The sequence below is a fragment of the Mangifera indica genome, chromosome 12 (assembly GCF_011075055.1).
Source record: "Mangifera indica cultivar Alphonso chromosome 12, CATAS_Mindica_2.1, whole genome shotgun sequence".
In the NCBI taxonomy this organism is placed as follows: Eukaryota; Viridiplantae; Streptophyta; class Magnoliopsida; order Sapindales; family Anacardiaceae; genus Mangifera; species Mangifera indica.
The window spans coordinates 15,312,112-15,339,817 of NC_058148.1; the positions used below are offsets into that span (position 1 = coordinate 15,312,112).

The 27,706-nt window shown below is 34.3% G+C and overlaps 4 protein-coding genes, 1 long non-coding RNA gene and 2 pseudogenes across 5 annotated transcripts; 4 read left to right on the plus strand and 3 right to left on the minus strand.

Moving 5' to 3' along the window:
- Positions 1-263: 263 nt before the first annotated feature.
- LOC123230303 (glycine-rich protein 23-like) lies at positions 264-1,169 on the plus strand. The gene has a single exon (XM_044656472.1). It carries the CDS (start codon positions 648-650, stop codon positions 1,032-1,034), a length of 387 nt encoding a protein of 128 aa, XP_044512407.1. The 5' UTR covers positions 264-647; the 3' UTR covers positions 1,035-1,169.
- Positions 1,170-1,557: 388 nt separating this feature from the next.
- On the minus strand, positions 1,558-3,106 carry LOC123193642. Its single transcript, XR_006497115.1, has 2 exons — positions 2,702-3,106; positions 1,558-1,870 (listed from the first exon to the last, which is right to left on the minus strand). It is a non-coding gene; the product is annotated as an uncharacterized LOC123193642 (long non-coding RNA).
- A 1,227-nt stretch (positions 3,107-4,333) lies between these two features.
- On the plus strand, positions 4,334-6,749 carry LOC123192302 (annotated as a pseudogene).
- Positions 6,750-9,843: 3,094 nt separating this feature from the next.
- On the plus strand, positions 9,844-12,395 carry LOC123193243 (peroxisomal membrane protein PMP22-like). Its single transcript, XM_044606096.1, has 7 exons — positions 9,844-10,130; positions 10,322-10,420; positions 11,213-11,314; positions 11,432-11,507; positions 11,717-11,787; positions 11,887-11,972; positions 12,088-12,395. Exons 1-7 carry the CDS (start codon positions 10,059-10,061, stop codon positions 12,140-12,142), a joined length of 561 nt encoding a protein of 186 aa, XP_044462031.1. The 5' UTR covers positions 9,844-10,058; the 3' UTR covers positions 12,143-12,395.
- A 982-nt stretch (positions 12,396-13,377) lies between these two features.
- Positions 13,378-15,567, plus strand: LOC123193242 (B-cell receptor-associated protein 31-like). Its single transcript, XM_044606095.1, has 2 exons — positions 13,378-13,979; positions 14,868-15,567. The coding sequence occupies exons 1-2, from the start codon at positions 13,694-13,696 to the stop codon at positions 15,248-15,250; spliced, it is 669 nt and encodes a 222-aa protein (XP_044462030.1). The 5' UTR covers positions 13,378-13,693; the 3' UTR covers positions 15,251-15,567.
- Positions 15,501-16,976, minus strand: LOC123192139 (annotated as a pseudogene).
- Positions 16,977-21,412: 4,436 nt separating this feature from the next.
- LOC123192687 (probable WRKY transcription factor 31) lies at positions 21,413-23,760 on the minus strand. The gene is made up of 5 exons (XM_044605328.1): positions 23,331-23,760; positions 23,112-23,210; positions 22,523-23,023; positions 22,321-22,434; positions 21,413-22,233 (listed from the first exon to the last, which is right to left on the minus strand). Exons 1-5 carry the CDS (start codon positions 23,673-23,675, stop codon positions 21,592-21,594), a joined length of 1,701 nt encoding a protein of 566 aa, XP_044461263.1. The 5' UTR covers positions 23,676-23,760; the 3' UTR covers positions 21,413-21,591.
- Between the last annotated feature and the right edge of the window lie 3,946 nt (positions 23,761-27,706).

The window sequence follows — 27,706 nt, forward strand, 5'->3', positions numbered from 1 at the left end:
GACGAGAATAGACCAAATTCATACCTTTTTTATAAGGACCTGCTGAAAAGCTGTCATTCCCAACAATCAGATTCTCTCTTCATGCATGTACAAATTACTTTTAACGGGAAGAGGGAGGGCATGGGTTCAAAATTTGACAAAGAGTATACAAAGATTAAATTATTGATTTATCTAGTATAATGAGTATAAAGTCAATCATTAGACCTTGAGTTCAACTGTTTAGTACAATCGATTTCGACCCGACTGAATCAGTCCAGCTCAAGTAAGGGAGTCTCTCTTGATCTCTTGTTTATATTCATGACCATAATGGATTTGATCGAGTAATATTTAATTATGTCTGTCACATGCATGGCTGTGTTCTGTTCTTCCCTTGCAACAACCTTAATGCTTACCGCTTTGTTGTTAATTTCTTATCAACTTTAATGGCCGGTGATTCCAACAAATCCAGTTTTTTATCTTTTTGGCAGATGAATGTATTAATTTTGTGCCTGTGCATGCACGGATTGCCGATGACAGGTTTAAACTGAAACATCAAAGAGCTTGTAAACTTTTCCGTCCTTGGTTCAGTTCTCAGCTGCACCTATAAATTCTCTTGCTAAACTAGGCTTTTGTGGTACACATTATTTCTCTCAAGCATTATCTTAATAATGACCGCAGTGAATAGAGTTCTTGTTTTGCTGCTTCTTGGTGGAGTTGTTTGCAGCATTGATGCTAGGAAGCTAGCTGCGAGCAAAGTGGGTGGTGTTAATGAGCAGAAAACGTTCTTCAACATGCCTGGTTATTGGTTTGGAGGCGGAGGAGGTGCTTTAGGTGGTGCATCAGGAATTGGAAGCTATGGCGGAGGAGGAGGTTTTGGAGGTGGTGGAGGGGGTGGCTTAGGTGGTGGTACTGGTTTTGGAGGAGGAGCCGGAGGTGGGTTTGGATCTGGAGTAGGAGGGCTTGGTGGTGGTGGTGGGTTTGGTGGAGGAGGCGCTGGCAGTCTCTTGGGTGGAGGTGGTGGTGCCGGTGGAGGTTTCGGAGGTGGATCACCTTGAACCCAAAACGTGTTTCCATCCGTATATAGGCTGCTTAAATTTTAACTTTGTTTATGAATTTTGCTTCCAAGTAAGCAGCTCCTGCACTTGATAATATATAATTCCATTGCATCAATAAGACTATGAAGTCGATATTATATGTTTTATGTATCAATAAGTATACCTGGATTAGATTCAAACTCAGTTCGAATAAGGTTCAATTTAAAATCAAATTTGAGATCGATATATTGATAGTTTAAGAGTTCACAGGTTTTAGTATCCCCAAATCATGTGAAATATTCATATATACCAAATATTTTTTTTTTTATTTTATCGATATGAGATTTATTTAAGGATGTTATATTCATCCTCTTATGAGATTTTGTGTTACTTATTGATCTCGTTAAGGTTTACTCTATTATTGTTAAAGAAAACACATAAAATGATTCTGATATCAATTGTAATATATTGATTTAATACTTTGATTCATTGTTAAAATATTATCTGTTTTGGACACACAACTTATCACGATTTTGTTTTTGAGTTTTACAAATTAAAATATATCTTAACAGTTTATTGCTTACCAGCCATTTCTTAGTAGGCACTCAGTGTGACAAATGATTGATGTCAAGTTGATTTTGCCCTTTCCAAGAATTAAAGGGGAAACCATGAACAACATTATTGCAAGGACCCTGTGAAGGGCTAGGAGAAACTGCAATGCAAGTCAAGGGATTAACATGAGTAATCTTGTATAAAAGAAGCATCATTCAGTGTGTTACAGTCCAGACATGCCAGGTTCATGCTGATAGCTTCCGGAGCATACACTGTTAACATCGTAGGACCATCATATAGATTGCCTATAAATTCAAGAGAAAGATCATTCCGTAAGGTGAAAAAAAACCTCTGCAGAAACTGAACAAAAACATCAATAACATATGTAAGTATTCTTTACTGGAGAGAATCACAGAAGACACCATGTTAAATGTGTGCTCATCTTGCATGACTTGTGTGTTCATTGTTTGAGATAATAAAATAAGATTGATTAAATAATTTATAAAATGAGAGATTGTCTCCAATGGTCAATATAACATTTTTAGATAAATCATTTTATATTCGTAATGAACTATGTGTCAAAAGGTAAATATAATATTTCTAACAAATAAAATCAAAAATATAATAAATTATATGTTTAGGGGTGAATGTAACATCATTAGACAAATCATTTTACATAGTTTGATGATTATAATATAAGATATAATATTGGATACATAAAAAGCGTAACGAAACTGTAATTATCTATACGGTAAGTCGGATTATGTTATACCCAAGAAGTTGGGACAAAAGGCAGGGTAAGTTTGCATTTGTTTTTTCTTGGGAATCAAACAAAAAAAAAATGTAAAAACTTCAAATTCATTCTCTCTAAAGAGGACTCAGTTTTTCTGAGGCAAGTAAGCAGAGAACAATAGTGTATTATAATCAAAACAAACATAGACAATTCGTCAGCTCATACTAATTAATCCCAACCCCCAACTCCTTTCAAATTACTGAAAGAACTGGGCAGGAGATCATTTACAGAAGACAATAAAACAAACAGATATATGATCCTGTTCATCTCTTGATCATAAGATCACAAATACAATTCAAATGATAAAGAAATAGAGCAACAGATGATAAAAAATTGGACTTACCGTTTAGTTTCTAGATGGGTTCTTGATGGAACAACAACAAAACGAAGAGGCTGAGTTTGAAACAGAACGGTGATGTGAATATATCTAATATCTATGACGAGATGAAGTGAAGAAGCGAATTTAAAGTAGGAATCTGAAAGGGTTTAACGGAAGCCACCAATGTTCTGAATGGTTACCAAGATTCCATATTTTTTATATTTTTCCGGCTGGTATGACAATAAGAGAAACAAGACGTGGGGACTCGGAATTATATGGCTTCAGGTTGGATAACTGGACTCGACTGCCTTGCCTCACACACACACACACAACACTATTTTGTTCGTGTCTTGTTCAAAAAACTACATCGTTCTACCACCCAACCGAGTTTCCTTCGTCTTTGCACACAAAATTGTCAATTTTTTTACAGGGTCGTGTAAGGTTTTGCTATGGGTTAACTTACCATTCCCAATTATCAAATTTGTACAATTCTTATGACTTGCCTTCTACTCAATATAATAATAATTTATATAACCTATCATATTTTATAATAGAAGATTATTTGAATCACATACACTAAAAAGAATTACTTACCAACTGGGGTAGCTTGTCATCCACTATCCACTAAGATCTCATGCGCACAATTCCATGACAGTTAATCGTAAACCCCATCTAAGTCGTTCCAGCAGGGACATATACATTATCAAACATTAGATATCAAACCTTAGATATTTAGGGTACTTTAAGCCAATAGTGTGGGACTAAGCAAAATGTGAACAAAAAATAGAAACAAGCTGATTGGGTTACTAGAAGTGCAACCACTCACCGAGGATATTGGGTTTTGTTGTTGTCTTCTGCTGGATGTCTTTGGAAAGTTTTCTAACCTTTCTATTTAAATTATATTTTGTTCAAACAAAGTTAGTTTTTTTTTTTTAAAATATAATTTGATTCTAGACGTATACATGTATGCCACCTAAGCCTAGAAAAATGTTTGTAGGGCAACATTGGTGAGAAAATAAATATCAAATTATTATGCCACATATATAAAGTCCATATTTTTTTTTCCTATCTACTGTCCACTGTTGGTGCTGGGTTGAGATGCTCGTTTGAGCTCTCAGATTTGTTTTTTCAGAAGAAAGACAACCCATCTCTGTAAGTGCTCTATTAATAAATTCATTTTCGCTGCATAACTGATTTAATATGTTTTTCGTATATTTCCATTGCCTGTTTAAGTTTCTGTTTCGTATATTTCTGTTTAACAAAAAAATCCTTTTTGTTTAAGTCCTCTGAGTTTTTAGTGTCTTTTGATATTGCCCTTTTCTCTAAATATACTCTCTTCTTGTAAAAGAGTAACCTTTAAGGGTCTCGGTGATTAAGTACAGGTGAATTTATATGGTGAATTTGTTTCGTTAGATCCCGGCGGTTGGCTTCTGGGTTCTCATTGTCTATACACTCACTGAGAATTATTCGCTTTATTCTCTAAACAATTACAAATTTGCAGTCTCGTTTTATGTTTTGTTATTTATGCATCTGAAGAATGTCAAGATTTTATGTTTTGTTAATAAGGTTTCTGTTTGTTGGGTGTTTAAATGTCCTATCTGAAGTTCATTATGATCGATCTGTTTATTTTTTAAACAGTTACGTTTATATAGGAAAATGAGAGGGGGTCTCTAGCAACTTGGGCAATCAATCACCCGCCGTCTGGCTCTGGCTGATAAGAAGGGTGTTGCTGGTAGATATTTTGCCTCAGAAGCTGGTAACCTCAAGAAAACTGTTCTTCATGACTTCCATGTTGCTAATGGAGGAAAGATGGTTCCATTTGCTGCATGGAGCATGCCCATTCAGTACAAGGACTCGATGATGGAATCAACTCTGAATTGTAGGGAGAACGGTAGCCTCTTTGATGTCTCCCATATGTGTGGATTGAGCCTGGAAGTGGGACTCTCACAGTCTTTACTAACAAGAATGGAGGGGCAATTGATGATTCTGTCATCACAAAAGTGAAGGATGATCATATTTACATTGTTGTGAATGCTGGATGTAGAGATAGGGATCTGGTTCACACTGAGGGACACATGAAGAGTTTCACAGGCAAAGGTGGGGATATCTCATGGCACATCCATGATGAGAGGTCTCTTCTTGCTCTGCAGGTTTGTCATAACACTGTATATTTTTGCATGATTTCCTTGCAGCTTTTTGCTAAAAATTAAGTTTAAATTGCTTCAAATTTTCTGAGTTAATGAACCATGATTTGGATGTGGTATTTGAGTGTACTTCTGAATTATTCATCGCTGCTAGCATTTGTTTCCTTATCTTTAAACTGTTATTTCTGTTAGACGTCTTCATGAATTATTTTGAGATGATTGATTGCTCAAATATGTCCAACAGATTCTCTGTTGCAGGAGTATCACTATGGCATTTTGAAGTGCCTTATTCTCCTTGCCCAGTTTTTTGTTATTGTTTGTTCTTTTCATTTTGAACTGCACAAAATTAGGAATTTTTGTAACATACACTATGGAATGTCCTAGTGAATCTTGGAATAAGATCTGTTGAATAAGATCGTGCAGATCTACAGACGGAAACACGACAGATTATCAGAGAACTGCAGGCTGGGCTGCCTTAGTAATGGAGGACGTTTAAGGATGCTTCAGTTACAGATGGGTTATAATAGAGTAAAGTGGCTGATTTAGTCACAGCAGAACAAAGAAACGGAAACATAGAAATCAAAGAGGATGGAGAAAAGTGGAAACTTAAAATGAGGAAGAAATATAAAAGAGAAGGAAGGAAAGGAAAAGTAAAGGAAAATTTCAGGGAAACATTAGGAGGCCTTTGGCCATGAGAGTACTGTTACCCATTTTTGCCAGAATATATTTTCTTTTCATTACTGACAATTTACATTTCTGTTTGGTTTGCTTGTTGAATTGGTGTGTAGGGGAATTCTGAAATATATAAACTTTCTGTTTTATATTCCAATTGTTTGTGTTCTGTTGATTATTTTGTGTGAGGATTAGGTTGTTTAAGCAGGTCGCTAACTGAATGAAGCAGACTTAAGAGTTACATATGGTTGATGATTCTGTACTTTAAGTCATAAGACTTCATTCTAGTGAAATATATTAAATTATTCATTTCTCTCTTCAGGGGCCACTGGCTGCCCCTGTTCTTCAACTCTTGACAAAAGAGGATTTGTGCAAGTTATACTTTGGGTTGTTCCAAATTTTGGATATCAATGGGACAACTTGCTTTCTCACTGGGACTGGGTATGATTTTTTTTTTTTTTTTTTCCTTCATTCTTCACCTTCCATTGTTGTAATGTGCACTAATCAGATTATATTTAACAGACTACTTTATCTTTTTAATTTTTTCTCCTGAGATTTGCAGGTACACTGGTGAAGATGGATTTGAAATCTCAGTTCCTTCAGAGAATGCAGTGGATCTTGCTAAAGCAATTCTGGAAAAATCTGAAGGGAAGGTCCAATTGACAGGGCTTGGTGCTCTAGACAGTCTCCGCCTTGAAGCTGGCCTATGTTTATATGGTAATGATATGGAACAACATGTGACACCTGTAGAAGCCGGAGAAAGAGGAGGGCAGAAGGTGGCTTTCTAGGTGCTGAGAAAATACTCAAACAAGTTGGATTCTTCTCTTCAGGTCCACCTGCTAGATCCCACAGTAAAGTTCACGATGAGAAAGGGAATCCCGTTGGCGAAATCACTAGTGGAGGATTCAGCCCGTGCCTGAAGAAGAACATAGCCATGGGGTATGTGAAATCAGGAGTCCACAAGGCTGGCACCAAGGTTAAGATTGAGGTGCGAGGAAAGACCTATGATGGAAACATCACAAAAATGCCATTTGTACCCACAAAATATTACAACCCATCTTAGTAGTTCATGATTGCTGCTTGGGCGCCTGAATCTCTACTTGTTTCATCTTTCATCTTGCATGTTCTTATAGTTATTCATATTCTTATGATTCTTCACTGCAGAACATGAACCTTTGTTCCTGATACTTACAGGGAATTTCATTAACCATTAAAGCATGGTTAATAGATTATAATTTGTTTAGAAAGTTTTTACACATCTATCGAGCTGAGAAATCATGGGAGGAAATTGATCTTGACTTGAACTGATTTGATAAAAATTACGAATAAAGAAAGAGTCAGCCCAAGGATTAACCAAGTCATCACAGATTGCCTCTTTTCAATCTTATGATTCTTTCCTTCCACAGTTACAAGCTTCAAGTCTCCTGTTCTCTTCTTCTTCAACTAGGGAAAATGCTGCTATTTCCCTACCCAAACTCCCTAAAATCAAAACCTCTACAACCTTTTGATCTAACACTCTGAATAGACAAAGTATTGCGGATTATCAGATATGACATATCAGACGAGATAGATTTCAAGGACAAGTACGTTAGAGGTGGCACAATGGGTGGTGGTGACGTTAACACGTCGTCTTGTGGGTGGTGGTTGGTGGATGGTGGTATTATGGGTGGTTCAATTTTTGTTGGTAATGGTGTGAGCATAAAATAAAGACATAATAATCATGCTGAGAATTTAGAGCTACTTGTTACCTTAATTTAATACAAAAGCTTTTTCTGTTATAAATTAAATAAGTTGATCTTTTAATGTACCTTGGTAGATATGTGAATTGGGCTGGGTCATATAAAGGCCCAGTCTGAAGCTCAGAATTCAAGTCTGGTCGGATATTATAGGCCCATGGACCTTTTAGATCAGATTACGGGCTTTAATATTAGACCATGGGGTGATTCGGCCGAACCAATACTCTTTACAAATTTTTATTAAAAAAGGGGGCAGAAGTTTTTTTGCTTAGCTTCTCCTAGGGCCTTTAATTTTTTAAATTTTTCTATATAAATCAATCCAAATTTTCGTATTTTCAATTTTATTTATAAATTTTTCAATCTTCATTCTTTTATTATATTTTTAATCTCATTTTCTCTTATTAATTCTCTTTTGAAAACTGTCTGAATTTACAAATAATAATTTTTTGTGTTTTATAATTTTATTTTCATTTTAGTTTTATCATTACAAAATATTATAAATGAATTCAATGTCAAATAAATCCAATGTCAAATAAATCCAAAATTTTGGATGTTAAAGATGAATAAATAAATGGTATGATATATATATTTTATTTATGTTTATAATTATATAGTATGTAAATTAATTAATTTATATTATGTTATAAACTTATAATATTTTTGATCATGTAATCACGGTATTCTTTCGTCACAAGTGAGAGACATAAATAAAATGTTTAGGGTACTGTTCTCGATTTTAATAATTAAAAAATAAGTTATATTTAAAATTTTTAATTAAGATTTAAAAAAATTGTTTAAGGCCCAACCCAGCCCTTCAAAAATTCATGGATCAGACCCACTTGAAGGCCCATTATTGTGCGAGTCTAGGAGCTTATCCGACCAATGAGCCCGATGGGTCGCACTAGAGTTGACTCGACCTATTTACATGTCTGAGAATTATTATGATAATTATCATAATTATTATAATATTGAAACATTACACCAACTCAAACTCTCGTCTAGAAACATCAATTGAGGTTGTGCCGAGTCAGCCTATGGTTTAATCTGAAACCCAAGAAAAAAAAAACCCAACAAAAGGGTTCAATCTATTACTATAGTGACTTGGGCACGAACTTAGATAATAATTTTATTATTATTGATGATTTAAAAAATTATATAATTTTTAAAAAAATTAATAAAAAATATTTTAAAAAAATTTATGAGTTGGTCTCATTATTATAAGACCCAATTCGATTTTATGTATATAAGGTTGAATGATGGGTCTCATACTTTTATCATGTCAACCCTAACCCATAAAAGACCTATTAATATGCACACCTTAAACTTGACCCAAGCCACAAGCCTGATAGAACGTACTAGTGTCGGTCTAACCTACTTCCGTCTCTACTCTCACCCATAGTAATAATAATAAGCATTGGTCATGCATGGAAGTAGTTGGCATGTGTACAAAGGACAAATATAGGCATCGGCCTGACATGGAAGTCGTTGGCATGTGTACCAAAGGATAAATGTAAGCATCGGTCTAACATGGAAGTAGTTGGCATGCGCACCAAAGGAGCAGCTGAGCAAAGGTTACAACGTGGAAGTAAACACACCAACTTAATTTATATTGCAAATGAAATCACAAGGGTTAAAAATAATGTAATAAAGAAGAATAAAATAGTCAAAAGAGAAAAAAAAAAGAACTCTGTAATAGAGACGACAGCAAGACAGCTCGGTTTGAACAAAACAAATAGCTAATAGAGTTCAAGCAAAATCAAATCGGATTAAGACCTAAAGAAGAATCACCAATCAGAATCAATTAATACTAATTATTCATTTTCCTTTGGCCAAAGGACTATTTCCCACCCAAGGTATGCGGATTTTCTAAAGTTTTTCTCGTTAACTTTGAAAATATCATTTACCTACCCACGACCATTTAAATATGTTAATTTTAAGGATAAAATTGTTATTTTATATTTAATATTAAAAATAAACTTAAATATGATTTTATTTTTCTCTCTAAAAATTTAAAAACTAACTTTTCTTTTTTAAACCAAGTTTGAAAAAAATCACATTTCCCCCCTAGGGTTTAGTTTCAAAATTCGATCACCTTCTTCGATGTCATCGTCAACCGTCTCTCCATCTCGACAGCTCCCCATCCTCCGACGTGTTGCCTCACCTCTATCCTAACCCCTTCGGTGTCCAAAAACGTTGTCTAGAAAAAAGAATCGTCTTCTCAGATAAAGACGAGACGACTCGTCTTCCTCTAGGAAGACATATCGTTTTCGTTTGAGAAGACAATCATTTTCCTAGACGATGTTTTTGGATGTCGGAGGAGTTGGGGTGGAGGTGAGGTAGTTTGTCGGAGGATGGGGAGCTATTGGGAGGGAGAGACGATTGATAATAGCACCGAAAAAGATGATTAAATTTTGAAACTAAACCCTAGGGGGGAAATGTGATTTTTTTAAATTTGATTTAAGAAAAAAAATGTTAGTTTTTAAAATTAAAAAAAAAAAGATAAAACTTGTAAGAGTTAAAATTTTATTAATTTTAATTAATCATAAGTGAATAAATGATATTTTCAAAGTTAATGAAAACTCGGATAAATTAGCAGCCCTGGTGGGAAAGAGTCCTGTGGCCTTTTCCTTTTCCTGTATCATTGGACAGTACGCCAAAGTTCAGCGCTTGAAGGAGAGAGATTTTAACTGCGGACAGCTATTTAATCACGTGGCCGGGAGGAGGGTGATGATCTCAGTCAAATTATAAAGCCCATCATTAAGGACACTCTTTGTTTTCAGATTTGAAAGAAGTTGAAGAACAGATTATCGTGAGGGGAAAAGTGAGAAAATGGGTTCGATTGCAAAGAATGGATTAAGACAGTACTTGATACAGCTCCAGCAACATCCTTTGAGAACAAAGGTCCTTCCTTTTCCTTGTGTTTTGATTTTTTTAAATCTTTTCTGTGATGGGTTTCTTGTTTTTTGGATAAGCGTTCTGTTTGTTGACGGGGAAAGTTGAGGAAAGAGGGTTGAAAAGTTAAAGACTGGATTTTTATTTTTGTTTTGTTAGAAATATGGATTTTGACATAATTTTCTGGGAATCTTGTTCAGGCAATAACTGCTGGAGTGTTGTCAGCAATTAGTGACATTATAGCTCAGAAACTCACTGGCATACAGAAACTTCAATTGAGAAGGCTACTTCTGAAAGTGGTCGGTATCCTTCTCGTCTCATCTTCTTTATATTTTTCTTTTTCCAAATTAATTCATGATATTTATGTATAGTAAGTTGCACTAATATTATTATTTCATTGCTTTGGTTCATCTGATTATTAACGAATTACCATGGTGTGTCCTCCAATTATCTTGATTGGTGAATCTCAGACTTTGCTAACTACGATTGCTTTCTTAAGGCATTAGTCCACTGAGTTCATTTCTTATTACTTCGAATGTGAGTATGCACCACTTATAGTCAAACCAGCTACTTATGCTAGCTTTTGGGTTGCATTTATTAAATAAATTCGATGTTTGTGAGATGGTATTATTTGAGTGAACGCTTGTAAGCAAATACTGCTGGATGAAATTGGGAAGTGGGTTTGAGTCTCACATGAGAGAAAATAGTATCTCCTTACACTTTCTGAGTTACCTGATGTAGAACAAAAGTTGTAATTTTGTTCTCATGAAGAATTTCGCTCATAGTACAGGAGCCCTGGTTATGTCATGAACAAATCATAACATCTTTTTTTATTTACCTTCAATCAATACATGATCATTTCAGAAATTTATTTTGAATTTAAGGCTTATTGAGTATTATTTTAGATGGCTATATGTATGTTGCAGCATATATCATGTGGTGTTAAAAGGGATTGGCTGAAAATAAAGAAATGGCTAAAGTTTATTACTTAAGTACAGATATCAAGTACTAAAATATAGTATTTATATGTATGTATGTATTGTCCTTATATATTAACCTCCGGCCAGCTATTCTAATATGGCTATATGCAGGTTTTTGGATTTGCATATCTTGGACCATCTGGACATTTTTTGTATCTAGTGTTGGATAAAATATTCAAAGGGAAGAAAGATACGAAAACGGTTGCCAAGAAGGTAGACGACTATTTCTTCAACTTCAAAAGCTGTTAAATTGCAATAGTCATTCATCTGGTTGAAGTGAACCAAAAGAAAGAAGTGGCCATTCTAAAACTCTGAATTATTTTATTTCAGGTTGTATTGGAACAACTGACATCTTCTCCTTTGAACAATCTGCTTTTCATGATTTACTATGGGGTTGTTATTGACGGTTAGTAAATACCTGCACATGTAAATTTTATGTAGAAAATGCTCAATCTTGCTGGCAAAGCGATCACCAAATCCATACTGGCATATAGTTCAATCATTTCTTATAAAAGTTTGGTTTAGACAGCTCTTAACCTTTCAAACAAAGCCCTGAAGAATCATACACTCACTAAGAATTGAACTGTACTTATAGCCATATCCTACGATATGCAGGAAGACCATGGCCACTTGTTAAAAACAAAGTCAGGAAGGAGTACCCAAAAGTTCAATATACAGCATGGACGGTATTGCTTATGTTCTCTGTATTGATTGTTATTGACTATGCTAAAATGACAATATGCATCTCCTCAACACCTTTACATCCTCAATGAATGAAAATGCAGTTTTGGCCAGTCGTGGGTTGGATAAATCATCAGTATGTGCCTCTGCAGTTCCGTGTCATTTTCCATAGCGCTGTTGCTATGTGCTGGTACATGTTCTGTTCCCTTGCGATTTACTTTGTTAATATTTCTTGGATTTCCTTCAGGATTTCTTCCTAAAAGTTACACAAAGGGGAAAATGGTTTTGTTGTGTGCTTATTACAGGGGGATATTTCTGAATCTCCGAGCAAGGTCAATGGCATTGCCAAAAGCTAAATGACAAGGAAAGCATCAATATGCCTCGCATGATTTATGCTCAATCTCTTTTTATATTTATTCTGAAGCTTCTCCGTTGAGTTATTTTTATTTCAAACTTTTCACAATCTTATTTCTTTTCCCATCCTGGTAGTGGACATACCATAATAAGTGACATCAGGGCCTCTCCCTGTGCTGGCAAACACTGTATAACTCCAGTGCATCTAGCTAGTTATTATTACTATCACGTAATATATTAGTCTTTTGGATTGTGGACAGGCGTTCTTCTGGTACCAATTGTGGACAACCCATTATAGTAACTTATTTGGAATACTATATTTCACAACTTACGGTAGTCCTTTCAAATCACTTTAGTAAAAGATTTTAGTTTCAATAATAGGTGAATTTGAGTCTAATTGAATTTGAATCACAGTTAGTTCACACTTGACTTGAATCTAATTGAATTTGACCAAGGGTCAGTTTGCGCTTGATTTGAATCTAATTGAATATGAATAAGGGTCAGTTTACGCTTGACGTGAATTTAAGAGTAGGATGTTAAGAGGAGAAAATGGAGAATTGTTATAAATGAATATAAGAACTCAGGAATCTTGCAGTTTTGATGGATGCTTATGCCGAACTAATTAGCTTCATGTGATGTCTGTGCCTTTGTGTTTGTTGGTATTATTTTTTCTTTCAAATATAATTTATTCATAGGAAGTTAAAGAGAAATAAAAACAAATAAAGGGCTGATAATTTTATATTCATATCTATTATATTGATGAATATTTAGATGATATTTCATGATTATACATCATTTTGGGTTTGATTTTTTTTTTCTTTTTTTGCTATATCAATTTGGGGTTTTTTATATGCAACAACAAACATGGATTGCAAGGATGAAACTAAAAATGAAATATAGAAATATGCTTGTATAACAATGAAATATGGGTGAATCAAATTATAAAAAAAATGTAACAAAGAGGAATTTTTTAAAATTAAAAAGGGTCAAATAATCCATTTTGATCGCCCTCTCAATCATTGAATAATACTTATAGTTAGAGTTGGATTCAAATCAAATATGAATTAATTCGAGTTTGAATCGAGTTTATAATAATTAGTTTAAGTTGGTTAGAGATGTACACTCGCTAACAAAATTAATAATAATATTAATAAGAAGAATAATATTATTAATATAAAGAATAATATTATTTGAAAAAGATTCGAATTAAATTTTCATATCAAAGCTCTAATTTTAATTTAGTTTAAATCGAGCAGAGACGGCTCAATTGGGATCTGATCCAACCCAACCTATTTATGCATTAAACCCTCGAAGACCTCAAAAATTAAAAAACCTAATCTAAAGCAACTCCTAGGGAAGATCCCAACAACGTTTAAAACCAGAACCAAAATAAGCTACTAGTGCTAGCCTGTCTTCTTCTTCTTCCCTTGCTGTCTCTGATCTTCGATTCTATCACTTTAAATCTCCCCATTTCTCATTTGATCCGAAACCCTCATAAAAAACACAATTTTTTTTTTTTTTTGTGAAAAAAATTGAACTCTCTGTCTCCCGAAAACGATGCAACAGCTCTTGTTCACTGTGATATTTTCCGAGATGGCATTGATATTGGTGTTATCATTCAAAACCCCCTTGAGGAAGCTCGTGATCATGATTCTTGATCGTGCGAAGCGCGACCGTGGGCCTGTGGTGATCAAAACGGTGGCGGGAACGGTCTGTGTGTTGTTGATTTCGAGTGTATATAGCATGGTGAAGATCCAGAAGCGTTGGATCGATGAGGAGGGTTCGGTCAACCCAACGGACCAGGTCCTCATGGTCAAGCATCTTCTCGAAGCCACTCTAATGGGTAAATATTGTTTTATTGAATTGTGCCTTCTGTTTTATGTTGTCCATAGTACAGTTGCGAGCTTTATGAGGTTTGATTGATAACGTGGATTGGAATGTGCTTGATTTGGTGTTTGGGAAGCGGGTTGTGTTTGGATTTTTTATTTTTTCCTGAATTGGTTGTTTGGATTTGGAATAGTTGACTACAAGTTTGAAGCTTGTTTTGTTATGTGGACACTGTGGATCGACACATTGTGAAAGACCATGTCTCTGAAGTTTCAGGAATTAGAGTAACCAGAAGTATCCGACTTTTTATCTCAAATGATGTGGCTGATTTGAGATTTGATCTAGAATATGCATGATAGTTTCAAGCATAGAAAATGTCAGTTTCTTTCGTGTATGTATTCGGAGCAGTGACATTGTGTTGTTCATCTAAGGTTTTTAAAATCAATGCGCATTGCCAATTATCTCTGTGTATTGTTTTGCATAGTCAGTGGTTTTTTATCTTGTGAATTGGTTTTACATTCTTGTAATTTAATGTAATGATTGTCTTGACTCATAAGTTTAATAGAAGCATCACTTGGTCAAGCTACACAATTCTATCTTAAATTATGTACTTCTGTTGTCTATGTCGAACCAAGAGATTTTGTTCTCTAATATAAAGAGTGTAGTTGTAATCTTTGAAATTGTAAGAGAGTGCTTGAAGATTGATGTGGTGTGAAGATTTCTCTTTGGCCGTCGTAAAGTTATATTCGTTATGAGTAATGAAAAGTTAGAAAAACTCGTTGCTTTTTATATTCTTTTGGGCTTCCTAGTGCTTCTAATTCAATGGATATCCTCAATTATTCGTCTGTGCATCATGTTCCTTCTGGCCCTCGGACCTTTGTTAATTTTGGATAATTACTTACAGGAGCTTCTCTGTTCCTTGCCTTCATGATAGACAGACTACACCACTATATAAGAGAACTTCGCATTCGAAGGAAAAGCATGGATGCTGTAAAGAAACAAAGTCAAGATTTTGAGAATGGGAAAGCTGCTGGTTCAGAGGAAAAAAAGGCATTGCAGGAAGAGATGACAGCTCTGAAGGCCAAATTTGAGCGGCTGGAATCTGAACTTGAGACAAAGACAGAGGAGGTAAATGCTGCTGAAACCAATGCAGTTGCTTTAAGGAAACAATCTGAAGGTTTCCTTCTTGAATACGATCGTTTGCTCAAGGAAAACCAAAGCCTAAGAAGTCAGTTGCAATCATTGGACCTAGAATTGTCGCATTCAGGTAGCAAGAAGAATACCTAAGGACACCCTTTGCCAAATATATCCACTTTCCTTTTCCATTGTTCATGGTATTTAACTTGGAGTTCCATCAAAATGCCATTGGATACTGTCATGTATGTGATCTTGTAAGAAGAAAAATTTTCAGGCAGAAGAAGAAAAAAAGGTGGGGTGGGTGGGGGGGTTGTGGGTGGTGGAGGAGGGAGTGGGAGAATGAGAATAAGTTTTTTGTGTGTTAAATTTTAAGTAGAGCTTTAGTGCTGAAGTGGAATGGCTAAATCTTGTCCTGATAAATTGTAATACATTATAAGGTTTTAATAACAAATAACTTTTACTGCTGATTTTTGTTTCATTTCTGAATATAGACATCATCTCATATAAGATCCGACAACAGAACAGGAGTGGCAAGAAATGTCATTCCAGGTGAGTGATATTCATGAAGCTAGGCCTAATATACAAATGAAGATCAGGAACTAAGATTGTTTATGATTATTTGGGAAAATTTACCATTTCTTTGACATTCGGCAAAGCAGAAGTCTTTGATTTTGAATTATTAACAGAACTCAACAGGGGATCATCTTCTTGCAAAATCCTATTGGTTTGGCTGCAGTGAGCACCATCAACCCAAGGAAAACTAGACCTGATAAAGACGATAAAACAAGTTTCAATGCAACTGCTGCTTCAGCTTTCACTTCCTGTGCATATCGAATAGAGGCCAGAGCCAAAAACGTTGTTGAGAACGAGTATGCCCACCATGCTACATTGAATTTCCTGGTAGCTTTTTTGAAAAAAACAGGTCTACAAGCCTGTTAAGAAAGAAACAACAGAGCTTAGATAACTGTTAATCTTGTCCCTAATCTGGTTTGCTTAATCATAAAATTACCAGAGAAATGAAGAGGAACAAAGCCAGAAAGAAAAGCGTCTTGCAAGTGGCATCAAAAGCTCCTGTAATGGAGTTCCAAGCTAAACTTCCGATGCTTGGAGCTGTGAAGAACAAAGAGGAAGTTGGCGGCAAAATGGTAGGGAAACCACTCCTATTTGATAGATGCTGGCAAAGCGTTATAAAGAGTACTAAATAGTGCACCATGCCCAGAGAGAACATGCAAACAGCACTCTCCTCCCATTGCATATGTGCAGCCGCTCTGGCCACCACGAAGTTACCTATCACTGAAATCTGGCTAGTTGGATTTGCAAACATGGATAGAAACCTCTTCTCTGAGTTAAAGCACTGGCCATAAATCTTTATATCAAGGATCAAAATGGGAATGGCAAATATCCAACAAAGAATAGCGTAGGGACTGATCTTAAGAGCATGGTGAACACTGTCCGGGGCTGATTGAAGCAAAAGAAGGAGCGATATCCATGGAGTATACAAGTAGTTGACAGCTACATGATTCAAGAACTCAGCTTTCACCAAGTGAAAGTGAAAGAAACATCTCAGAATATAGAGCAAAGAGAGAGATAATTGAGCTAAAAGTGCAAGCCACCAGAGCAAGAGAAAAGCTGTAGAGGGGAGCCAGCAAAAGACATTGCAGACATGTTTTGATGGATCATTTTTTATCTTGGGTTCACTCAAAATCTTCCATAGTAAAGCTTGGGCAGCAAGAGAGAGGGTTATTCTGAAATAACCTGCATGGAGCCTAGTTAAAATGGAAGATTTTGATGGCTTTGAGTTAGAGATTTCAAGTGATTGGGCATTTGTTTCTTGTCTGCTGGTGATGGAACTGTCGATTACTATCTCAATCGCCATTAGGATAAAATCATAGGATTGATTTTATGAAGGTCCAAGTTCAAAAGAAGCTTTATATAGGAACAGAAATGGGGATTTGACGTGCAACCATAGTTAACTATGAATGGCATTTACATTGTACTACGTGCCTTCCTCTGATACAACTAAACGACCCAGTTGGTACTCCATGTTTAGTTTTGTATCTAACTTACATAAGCAATTAACTATTTCTAGATCAGTTGCAGGTGAAAGAAAGAGCACAAAGAAAAATCTTATTTTTCCATCTCAATCTCCTAAGCATGACTAAATGCAAATTCTTATATAAATTTGCGGTATTCATGATCATACCATCATTTCATTAAATCCAATCAACAATTTAGAGTTGAGTACAAATGATATGGAAAGTCAAAAGGCTTCATTTCAAAGCCAACAAAGAGTACATCATATATAAACCAGTCTAGTAATTTCCAGTGGTTCTGATTCATCACTAGATTTACCAAAAACAAAGGCAAAGTTTTTCCAAGATAGTCTTGCAAGCATGCACATGTTTGTCTTGACAGTCAATCATAAAAAAATATGATAAAAAAAGGGTCAGTGCTAGGTTATAGTTGGAAAAGGTTTATGAGTGGTAAAGAGCGAAGGACGGAGATAAGAATTACATAAAAAATGGATGGTGTTAGCCAAGCAAAATGGAAGAGATAAAGCAATGGTTCTTGATGTAGCAGTCTGATCAGTGGGATTGGCTCACAAGATCAAACCTTTCATTCTCTATTGCTTTTCTAATTTTAAATTAGGTTATTGTGGATTCCATGCATGGAAGTTAGGTTAATGTCGATTCCACTTCATGCAAATTGTCACTATTATTATTGTCAATTCCATTTCATGCACATATATATTCAAGCGATATGGGATATTCATACATATTCATTATCTCTACAATGATTTGTCAATATAAGATTTGCATAGAAATGTTATATTAAGCCCCTTTTCAAGACTCAACATCTTTGATAAAGTTTTTTTCATTATTGTTCCAAATGACACGTTAAATGATTCTGATACTATATATAATATCTTGGTTGATTCGATTGACTTATTGTTAAAATATTGACCGTTTTAGACATACATCCATCACAATTTTGTTTTTTATTTTTACAACTCAAAACACGTCTTAGAAGTTTACAAGTTATTTAACCATTCATCTCTTATAAACTTTAAGCAATGTGAGATGTATCTAACATTTCTTTTATGTTTTATTAATGTAAAATTTATTTAGAGGTGTTACAGCTAATCTCTCTCAAGTATCGTGTCAATTATATAATTTAAGAAAACCATTGTTATGATTAAGAGAGTTTGTACAATATCTAAATAGCATGTGATACAAGCTTATGTATGAAATGAAACTATATCTCATCAATGAGAATAGCTTGGTTCTTAATTTCAATCGTTGGCTCCAAAAATAGTTTAGGTACCCTTTTGCTCTGTTGATGAGACAATTTGGAGAAAGAAAATTAGTGAAACTTTTGCAGATCAGGAATATAAATATGAACATGTTTAAGCATATAGAGACCAAGATTTTGAGAATAAAGTTTGAAAATATGTTAAAGTTTTGAGTGGGAACTGTACAAATCTATCTGCCCCAAGTTTTAGTTGGCGACAGTCAAGTACTCAACTTGAGCCAGTGCAGCACACCTCAGCCATTCATGCCTTGGTGCAAGCAAAAATACATTTACTTTACATACAACTTTTTTAGGCGCCAAGAAATTAAAAATGAGGAAGAGAAGTTTAAAAGAGAGGTGGCTTTTTATGTGGGTTGTGCTTATTATTATATTTTGATGATGCAAAAGACAATTCTTTACAGAGAACTTCTGTATGCCCAACATTTTTCTATCAACCCAATAAATGGTGGACTGCATGCATTTTGGGAAGGATAAGATTGTTTTCGCTCTGGCAAGAAATTTTTCTTTCAGATGAATGTTTTAGACTTCACGAATGATGTCAAGTGATAAGTGGAATAGTTCATTTGCAGCTTGTTTCCATAAGTTATAGGGTCTGTCTGTCCTCTCATGAATACCTACATCAGTAAAAGTCATTATTTCCCAGAGTCAGAATTTTATAGGGCTTTCTAAATAAAAGAAATAAAAAATGTCATAAATTTGGACATAAAATCAGGCTGCAGTGCAGCCATTTGGATATGGTGGGCCAAATGTTGATTTAGGAGGAAGGTGACTCAAGCAGGAGCTCTGTAATTGGACATCAGGAAAATTTGCCCTTTTAGCGTCCTTGAACCATTTTTTTAAGTACATTAGTACAAGAAAGCAACAATCACTTACATTTTTAAAGAACAGAGATATCCTCCTACATTCATTGTAGTGTAGGATTAGTGGAGTTTTCCTTTTGGTCAAATAAATATATATATTAAACCCAACACAGGCAGAACAGCAGTTTAAAATATGAAATTTCAAAAGTAGAGTTAAATGCTCCAAGTTCACCCTACACCCTTGTAAATAGATTTATGTATATACGCTATTACTTTTTTATACCTCCCTTGTTAAAATGGAAGATCTTAATAATGGGTTATTGGATTAATCTTCCCAAAATTTATCAGTTTGATAGTCGAATCTATCTCAAATGTGTAATAGAACTCCACTAAATGTGTGTGCACACGCATGCACATGCTCGGTTTCAGGGTTGCAAATATATGAAAAAAGCACACCCATACAAAAGCGGCCTGCCATACCATCTTTACCCTTTTTGCCTCCACAAAAACTATTCTATTCCTGGGAGGAATAGGGCCAAGTACAAAGAGGCCATAAATGGCTCTTGCGGAAGCTTTAAGGTTCTACAAAAAAACAAAGAGTCGAAGAGGATTAATAGTGAATGTGTAATTGAAAGACAAAGTATCTTCTTCATTAAAGCCAGATGTCTGCATAATCTATCATTTACACATTTATATGGCATCAGTGAGCATTTTTTCATGCTTGCTGTTATCGCTATTTCACATTGAATCTCCCCCACTAGCACTTGTGAAACAATTTTGGCTAAGTATAGCCACCTCTGGCTCTTTGATGCCACTGTGACCCAAGTTTCATCCCAGGAGGAGGAACAGTTGAGAATTTCTGAGCTACCTTCATTCAATTTCCGGAGTCTTTCCTACGGAGAAGTTGAATTGCTTTTGTGGGATGTTGAATTCCAAGTTGGATGAAGAAGAGAGTACGGGTGCGACCCACTGGGTTCCACCATGTTCTTCAGTGATTCAGTTCCTTTATTTTATTAAAATGGCAAAATTTGATTTATTGGTAGGTGATAGGTTTCTTGACATGATGTCAAATAATTTGCACCCGAACGTCAAATCAAAAACTGCAGATTCTTCTTACTTTTATTGAATCAATTTCACTTCTTAAAACCAATGCCTGTTCATTCATTCATATATTACCTGTTAAGATTCAAATTTAATTGGATTTGAATTAAAAATTTAGTTTAATAGTTTAATTCAAATTTAACTTATCTATTATTTATTTCATTATGAATACTGTATATATGATCGGTAATTTTTTGACAACATATTTAATTAATTTGAACAAGTTAAAAGTCTGCCTATATTTTAGTTCCGTTTCCTTAGATCAATATTCACCCAATCAGTATTGTGTCCTAGCAAAAAATGAGAAGTATTTGGTTTGAGTTCCATCAAAAAATTTAAATGACGAATTAACCCGGCATGATTCCGACAATTGACGCGGGTTCAATCCGGGGGTTTTACCTTGAATTTTATACAAAAGTAGTTGCTTGGTTGTCTCTATAAAGTCTACAGTTTCAGGTTCTTTTTTTATTGCGTGTCAAATGGTTATAGCCGTATTTTCTTGACTACTCATAAGAAGATGCCTTTCTTAACTTTGTCTCTTCTTGGAAAAATAGTTTGATCATGAATCAATGGCAGCAGAAAAAAATGAAAGGAAAAATTATTTTCATAATTGAATTATAAGAAAGAATGACCAACAATTTGTGTTCTGATTTGAAGTAAATCTCCCTTGTTAGAAATTTTTTGATATGAGGTAACATTAATTATAATTTTATTTAATAAAATTGGGTGATTGAATAGTCTAATATTAATTTACAAATATGTTTAAATAATTAATAAAGATAAGTCTAATATACTTAAAGTTTGTGATCTGGGTGAATAACATAAGTATGAGTCTTAAGATTTATAGGACTTTGATAGGAGATCAATTAACCTACTATAAATTGGTTAGGTTTCTATTCTAAAACCTAATATAATATAACTTACCCATTCAAAATTATCATTTAAAGAGGTTTCTGGAGTAGATGACTAAGTCATATCGAGAGGTGATTTCAACAAATAATTTTAAGTGATTTTAATAGGTTTTTTAGTTTTAAATTGTATAAAGATCCAAATATTTTTAAAATTTAAAAGTCTAATTTAATATTTTATAATATATACATAAATCTAAAGATTGTAGTTGGATGGTCAATTTTATTATCTTTTGACAAAATAAATTTTACATCCCTTTCCCCTTCACATAAAAAGAAAATAAAAACTAAGTGTATGAACATGTAATCTCGTTCTTATCCGGAAAGAAATAAAAAATAAAATGAGCAAGGCCCGGCTGTCCTCCCAAATTTAATTTCCTGAGAAGCTTCCCATTTTATTGCTGTTGCTTGTGGAATTGTTGTTATTGTTGGGGTTGTTGCTGTTGCTGTTACTATTACTATATGGATATTGACCACGGCCTATTATGGAGGTGATCGCGGCTGCAACAGCTGCCGTGAAGTTGGGATTGGCTGTGATAGCGGCGGTTGTGGCGGTCACAGTGTCAGCCTGTGAGGAGGACTGTTGGGGCAATGTTGGGGGCCCCAATTCTTGAGATGATAACTGAAGACCTGAGAATTTTGATTGGTTGTAAAGTCCTTGACCGAAAACCTGAGGCAACTGAGGGGCTGAAACTGAGCCGAAGCTTTGTGACTGCCCTGGAGGTCTTTGGAATTGTGCAGGATTTAGCGAGTGTGTCAAGTCTAGTGTCACTGTTGGAAATGGAGCCGAGGCTGAAATCGTTGCCATGCTTGATGAACATGGAAGAATAGCCCTGGCTAACAAATTAGGATTCATTATCCCATCTGCACTTGACATTGAACCTGAAAGTAACATGTCGGCAGCTGCCGTTGTGGTTGATGCCATAGCCACTGCAGCTGGAGGCAAAGGATGATTATGATTCCCCTCATAAGTTGTTATCAAGACCGTCCTATCTTCTGCGCAACGTTGCACCTGAGAATTTTCGTATGCATTGTCATGTTTAATAGAAATAACGAAAGTTTGGTCTCCTGTACGAGAAAATCTAATTAAACTACATACTTGTTTACGAACTGGGCAGCCGACTGCCATGGTGCAACGATAATAAGCTCGAGGACATGGGTTTCCTTTAGCCATTTTTTGTCCGTATTTTCGCCATTGGCATCCATCAGTGATCTGTAACAAGCCAACCAGATTAATCAAACTTGATAACTTCCAAAGCTAGCTATGAATTTGAGAAATAAAAAGAAAAATTATAGCATACCATGGGAGCTTCTGAGCGAGCACGGACTGAGACACGGGCTTTTCTCATGGTGGCTTCAGTGGAGGATGAAGAGTTTAATTTCTGAATTTTGTTAGGACCCCAACCTTGAGCTTCAGCTTCTGGGCTTTCTTCTCTATCGATTATTTTGGAATGTTCTTGATCAAATGAAACCATCTCACCTTTTCCATTGGTTTTAGATGCCACCTCGATATTGCTTGGAGTCCTTTCTTCTGATGAAGAATTAGAAAAGGGCTCGTTTGTCTCAGCTGTCCCAGAAGGACCCAGATCCAGAAACTGCCTCGGAACCATCACTTCATGCCTTTTATCTTCTTCAATTGCCTGATGTTTTGGACTGTTTGCTGCTCTTTGATTTTGTTGTTGCATTAGTGCAACAAGATGCATCCGCAGGGCATTGTAATCCTTTGTAACTTGACTAAGCATGTCTTTCAGCCTCTGGTTTTCTGCATTCATATGCTGTAGCTCTCCTTGCAATTGTGCCAACTGAAACAAAACGATCAATTTAGTAAGAACATCTCCATATATTAAGAAAGATAAAGGCACAATAGTTCAATTTATAATGTCTTCTTACCTCAGTTTTAGATCGTTTATCTTCCGTATCAGATGAAGCCCCGTCATCGACCGTCGATTGATCACTTCCCGTGTTAGCAGTCAGAAGATGCAACCCAGTCTGTATAAAACACCATTAACAACAAATTTACTTTCACCATTTTCGATCGAAGGTATCAAAATAGAATGGTCTTATCCCAAACAAGAAAATAATTAATGGAAACACAAATTCCTTTCTTACATTTACATCGAAACCAGTCCTGAAACGATCTACGTCCTCGTTGGATTTCTCCTTCTTGACACCAACACAAACGACCTGTTTATTATCCTTATCATTATCATCACGATCATCTTCAACGACCAGGTTCTTATTTTCATTAAAGAAGTCAACCTCATCGATTGCCACCCGGTTATCATTATCAGACTGCGGGGACGGAGGAGCGCGACCACCTAACTGAAACATCCTCACCGACGAGAAAGAACCACCACCAGCCACTGATGAAGAGCTCTTGTTCTTGTTAATGTTAGTGAAGAAATTAGTGACAGGATCAGAATCAAGAGTAAGAGCCCATCCTTTGTTGTCCATAAACCAAGGTGAAAAATAAGAAATATAGAAAGAAAATATACAGAGGAGAAGAGAGAAGAAAGAAGAACTTGAAGACTGTGTGGGAACTCCGTCAAGTCTTTTACATGTGCATTGGCCTCGCCTATTAAAAGGGTTTGGACCAAGACTGAATTTGGATTGCCTTTTTTACGTCAGATGGTGCGTCAGTTTGCAAGGTGGCACTCTGGTCCTATTTCAAGCCCCTTGAAGAGAAATGGGGAAGAGTCTTGATGAATGTTCGATTCGGGTCGTCACTTGGGTTACCCATTATCCACTAGAGTCAGCAAACAACTATTAATATAAGTTAATTAGGATTAGATTCGCTTAACAAAAAAAAAATAGTGCTCAATTTGATTAGAGTAAATCCGAACAAGATATTTGAAATTGGTTCAAATTTTAAAAAGTTAATTCAGAATTAACTTAAAATTAATGAATTAAAATTTAAATTCAATTAAACTAAAATGAATTAAACAGTTATAAAAACATTTATAACAATATTTAAAGGTATCTAATTAACATTTTTTTCAATTAAATTAAAATTTTAATATAAAAATGAAAATTATATATGTTCAATATTTCTAATATAAAACGTGTTATATTTGTTATAAAAAAATGAAAATTCAAATTTTTTAATAGTAAAATATTAAAATTTATTTTTTTCCATAAAAAGAAATAAAATCCGATTTCTTTCCAACAAAATAAATGTAATAGATGGAAATTTCCAGGTGATTATTATTGAAGAAAAAAAAGCCATTCCACCTGCCCCAGTTGTGCGGCAAGTTCAACGTGATGAAATTTATACTCTCGGTTGGGCGAACCAAGTCAACGAATTTGACGGCCCGGTTCTCTCTGTCGATGGGACTGGTAACCGGGTGGGGCAGTAACCAAGTCCCACTGTGGACCCACCCTCTGCTCTATTACTTTCACACTTTAGCTGAAAGAAATCCCTCCAAGTTTCGGATCTCGGCCCGGGAACCTTGTTGAGCGTTTACTGGTGGGACCGAGTCAATTGCTTTGACTTTTTAGACTCTTTCGTTGTAAGTATTCACTGCAGATTGGGTAGGGTGTAGACCGGAGACCGTAGTTTAATATTATATAATTACGTATAAAATATGTTTCTATTGATATACAACTTTCTATTCTTTCAAGGCATTTAGCTTTTCAACAAATTTTTCTGCTTTCCTTATTTACATTTATCGTTTCTTTGAAAACATGATCACTGTGTTTTGAAAAAACCAAAAAGTCACCTAATCTTTTGAATTAATATACTAAATAACATGCTTAACACTTGATTAATCTTGACTAATTAAGAATAATTAAATATAATTAACCATGTTCAAAATTCTAACATCAAACTTCTTTTTATTGGCAACCACTTTTGATTTTAAGACACAATACATATAAGAACCATTAGTATAATTTAGTAAGGATAAGAATTCTAGTATATAAATAAATTTTTTTCTTAAATACGTGATGCAATAATTAATTAACATATATATTAATGGGATAACAATTCTAAGTATTACCTTTTTTTATTAAAGAGATCAAATTTATAAATTTTTTTATCAAAAAAATTGAACTTTCAATTTTTCTTATAAATGAGACTAAACTTTAAATATTTTTATTGAAGATATCAAACAAACATAATTAGGATTGTTTATTTTATTTTATTTTAAAAATAAAGTGATTAGTTTAATAAATACGAAAAGTTTAATCATTTCAAAAAAAAATTTAAAAGTTTAGTCATTCCAATAGAAAATTTTCAAAATTCAATTCATTCATAAGAAAAAATAAAATAAAATAAAGTTTTATTCCTTTAATAGTTTAAATATAATATTTTAATATTTTTACGTATTATTATTTGTATCTCTATTGTAATTAAATACACAAAAAGATATTGATATAATATTAATCTTATTACAAGTAATCCTATTTTGCACACACATTCTTTTGTTTTACTATTTGTATATGTTTGCTTTATTGATTCTACGCAATTCTGATTCTTTCAAACTTTAGAACCAAAGAGAAATTTACTAGCACATTCGTCGGCCAAATTGAGCCAACGTTGACAAATTGATATGATCAAATCAAACTGTACCCCAATGCAATTTCTATGCAATTCCTTTTTCTGTTTTAGTTTCTCCTTTCAGCCAAACTCTCTCTCTCGTGGGGAAAGACTTTGGAATAATCTTCTATCGCATTTGTAGAAAAGTTACGGTTGGTCGTCATCTCTAAATTTTCCTTCTTTGCATGCATGGAATCCTGACGTTTTATTGATAGAAAAAGACTGAAAAGTATTTATATTCTGTTCTTAGGCCATTCAAACTACGGCGCCCGAAAGTGAGAAAGCAAAGAGATGCTGTCAAAGAGGGTTTTGGATTCTTTGTCGAATTCAATCGATTGAAGAAAAGTTGTGTTTTGTTCACAAGTTAATCTAGATTACAACGTGTAGCACGAAAGGGGCTTCAATGAGAAAGAAATTCAACTAATTTTTATTATACTATGGAAGTTGGACGTTCGTTGGCAAAGTATGACCACCGATTTATGGATGGAAAATTAGTCAAGAATGTAAGGAAATGAATCCAGCGAAAAGACAATGGATGCACATGGTTCAATCAATAATTTATATGTATAACACCGCACTAAGTTTTTTTATTGATTTTAGGGTTATAAAACACAAAAGCTATAACTACGTATTTATATAGGAATTTGGGACAACATAATTCTATTTAAATCCCTCGTAAAATTTAGATTTAGGGTTGTACCTCTTTTAGTCATAGTTATAAAACACACTTTTGTAATAACTCTAACTAATTTTATGAAAGTATATTTTAGATATGGTCAAACTTCATATTCTAATGAAGAATATTTCAAATTTTGATTGTAATATGAAGAAAACAAATGGAATCAAGATCAACCCATTTATTTGTGTTAATTATGAATTTGCATTAACCCTTTGTTAAGTATTAGGTGACTTTTGATTTCAAAATTTTAGAAATATACCGTATAATTTTGTATTGGACATAAATGTGTATATATAAAACAAACAATAATATTTTATATATAAATTATTTTATCATTAATATAAAATTATTTAATAATATAATAACATATTTTTATATATATATTTAAAATAAATAGTTATAATCCTATTGACTTTTAATAAGATCTTAAATTAAGTATAAACCATTTCACAATTAAAACCCTTGCCCAACTCACTCGTTGGTTAGCGTGACCCGGAGTTGTAGCCAATTGCAACATATATATTCCACCCTCTCTTACCAAACAATCGAAAACTTTTCAAAGCAAGCAGAGAAATAAAAATAAAATCAATATAAATATAAAACAGAGACAGAGTTGACTGACATTGTTAGACAGCCAGGATTTGCAGACCAAATTCGCTAAACGCCATTGAACAGACCGACAGATTCCTTGCCTTGCCTTGCAGCCCTCAACCAATTTGCGGATACTTCTCTCACTAATTAATATTTATTTTTATGTAATTTAAATAATCAAGATCGTTCAAACTGATTTCTCTTTAACTTCAAACATTAAAACACTAAAAAGACCGATAATTGGGCAAGGGCTATATTTGATTTGAACATACTCAATTTGAATCTATTATTCGATTTGAATGATGCTATTTACTCTGAATTTGTCTCATTTATCTTTTTAGTAATATTATTTATTTTATCAATAATACTGTTAAACTTTTGATTAATATTGAACCTAAATCAAATTAATTTAATTTCAAAAATCAATTTGACTTGATTCGATTCAATTTAAATTCGTTTAGATCTAAGTTAAGTTAAACTCAAGCTAGGAAAGTTGATTTGTTTCTAAAACCAAGTTGAACTCAAACTAGAAAATATTTAACTTAATTCGATTCAAATTTGGCTTACAACTTAATTCAATTCATACTAAACAAATGTCAAAACGATATCGTTTTGTCTATTATAAGATAAAACGATATTATTTTATCAATTAATAATAAATTCAAATCGTTAACTTGA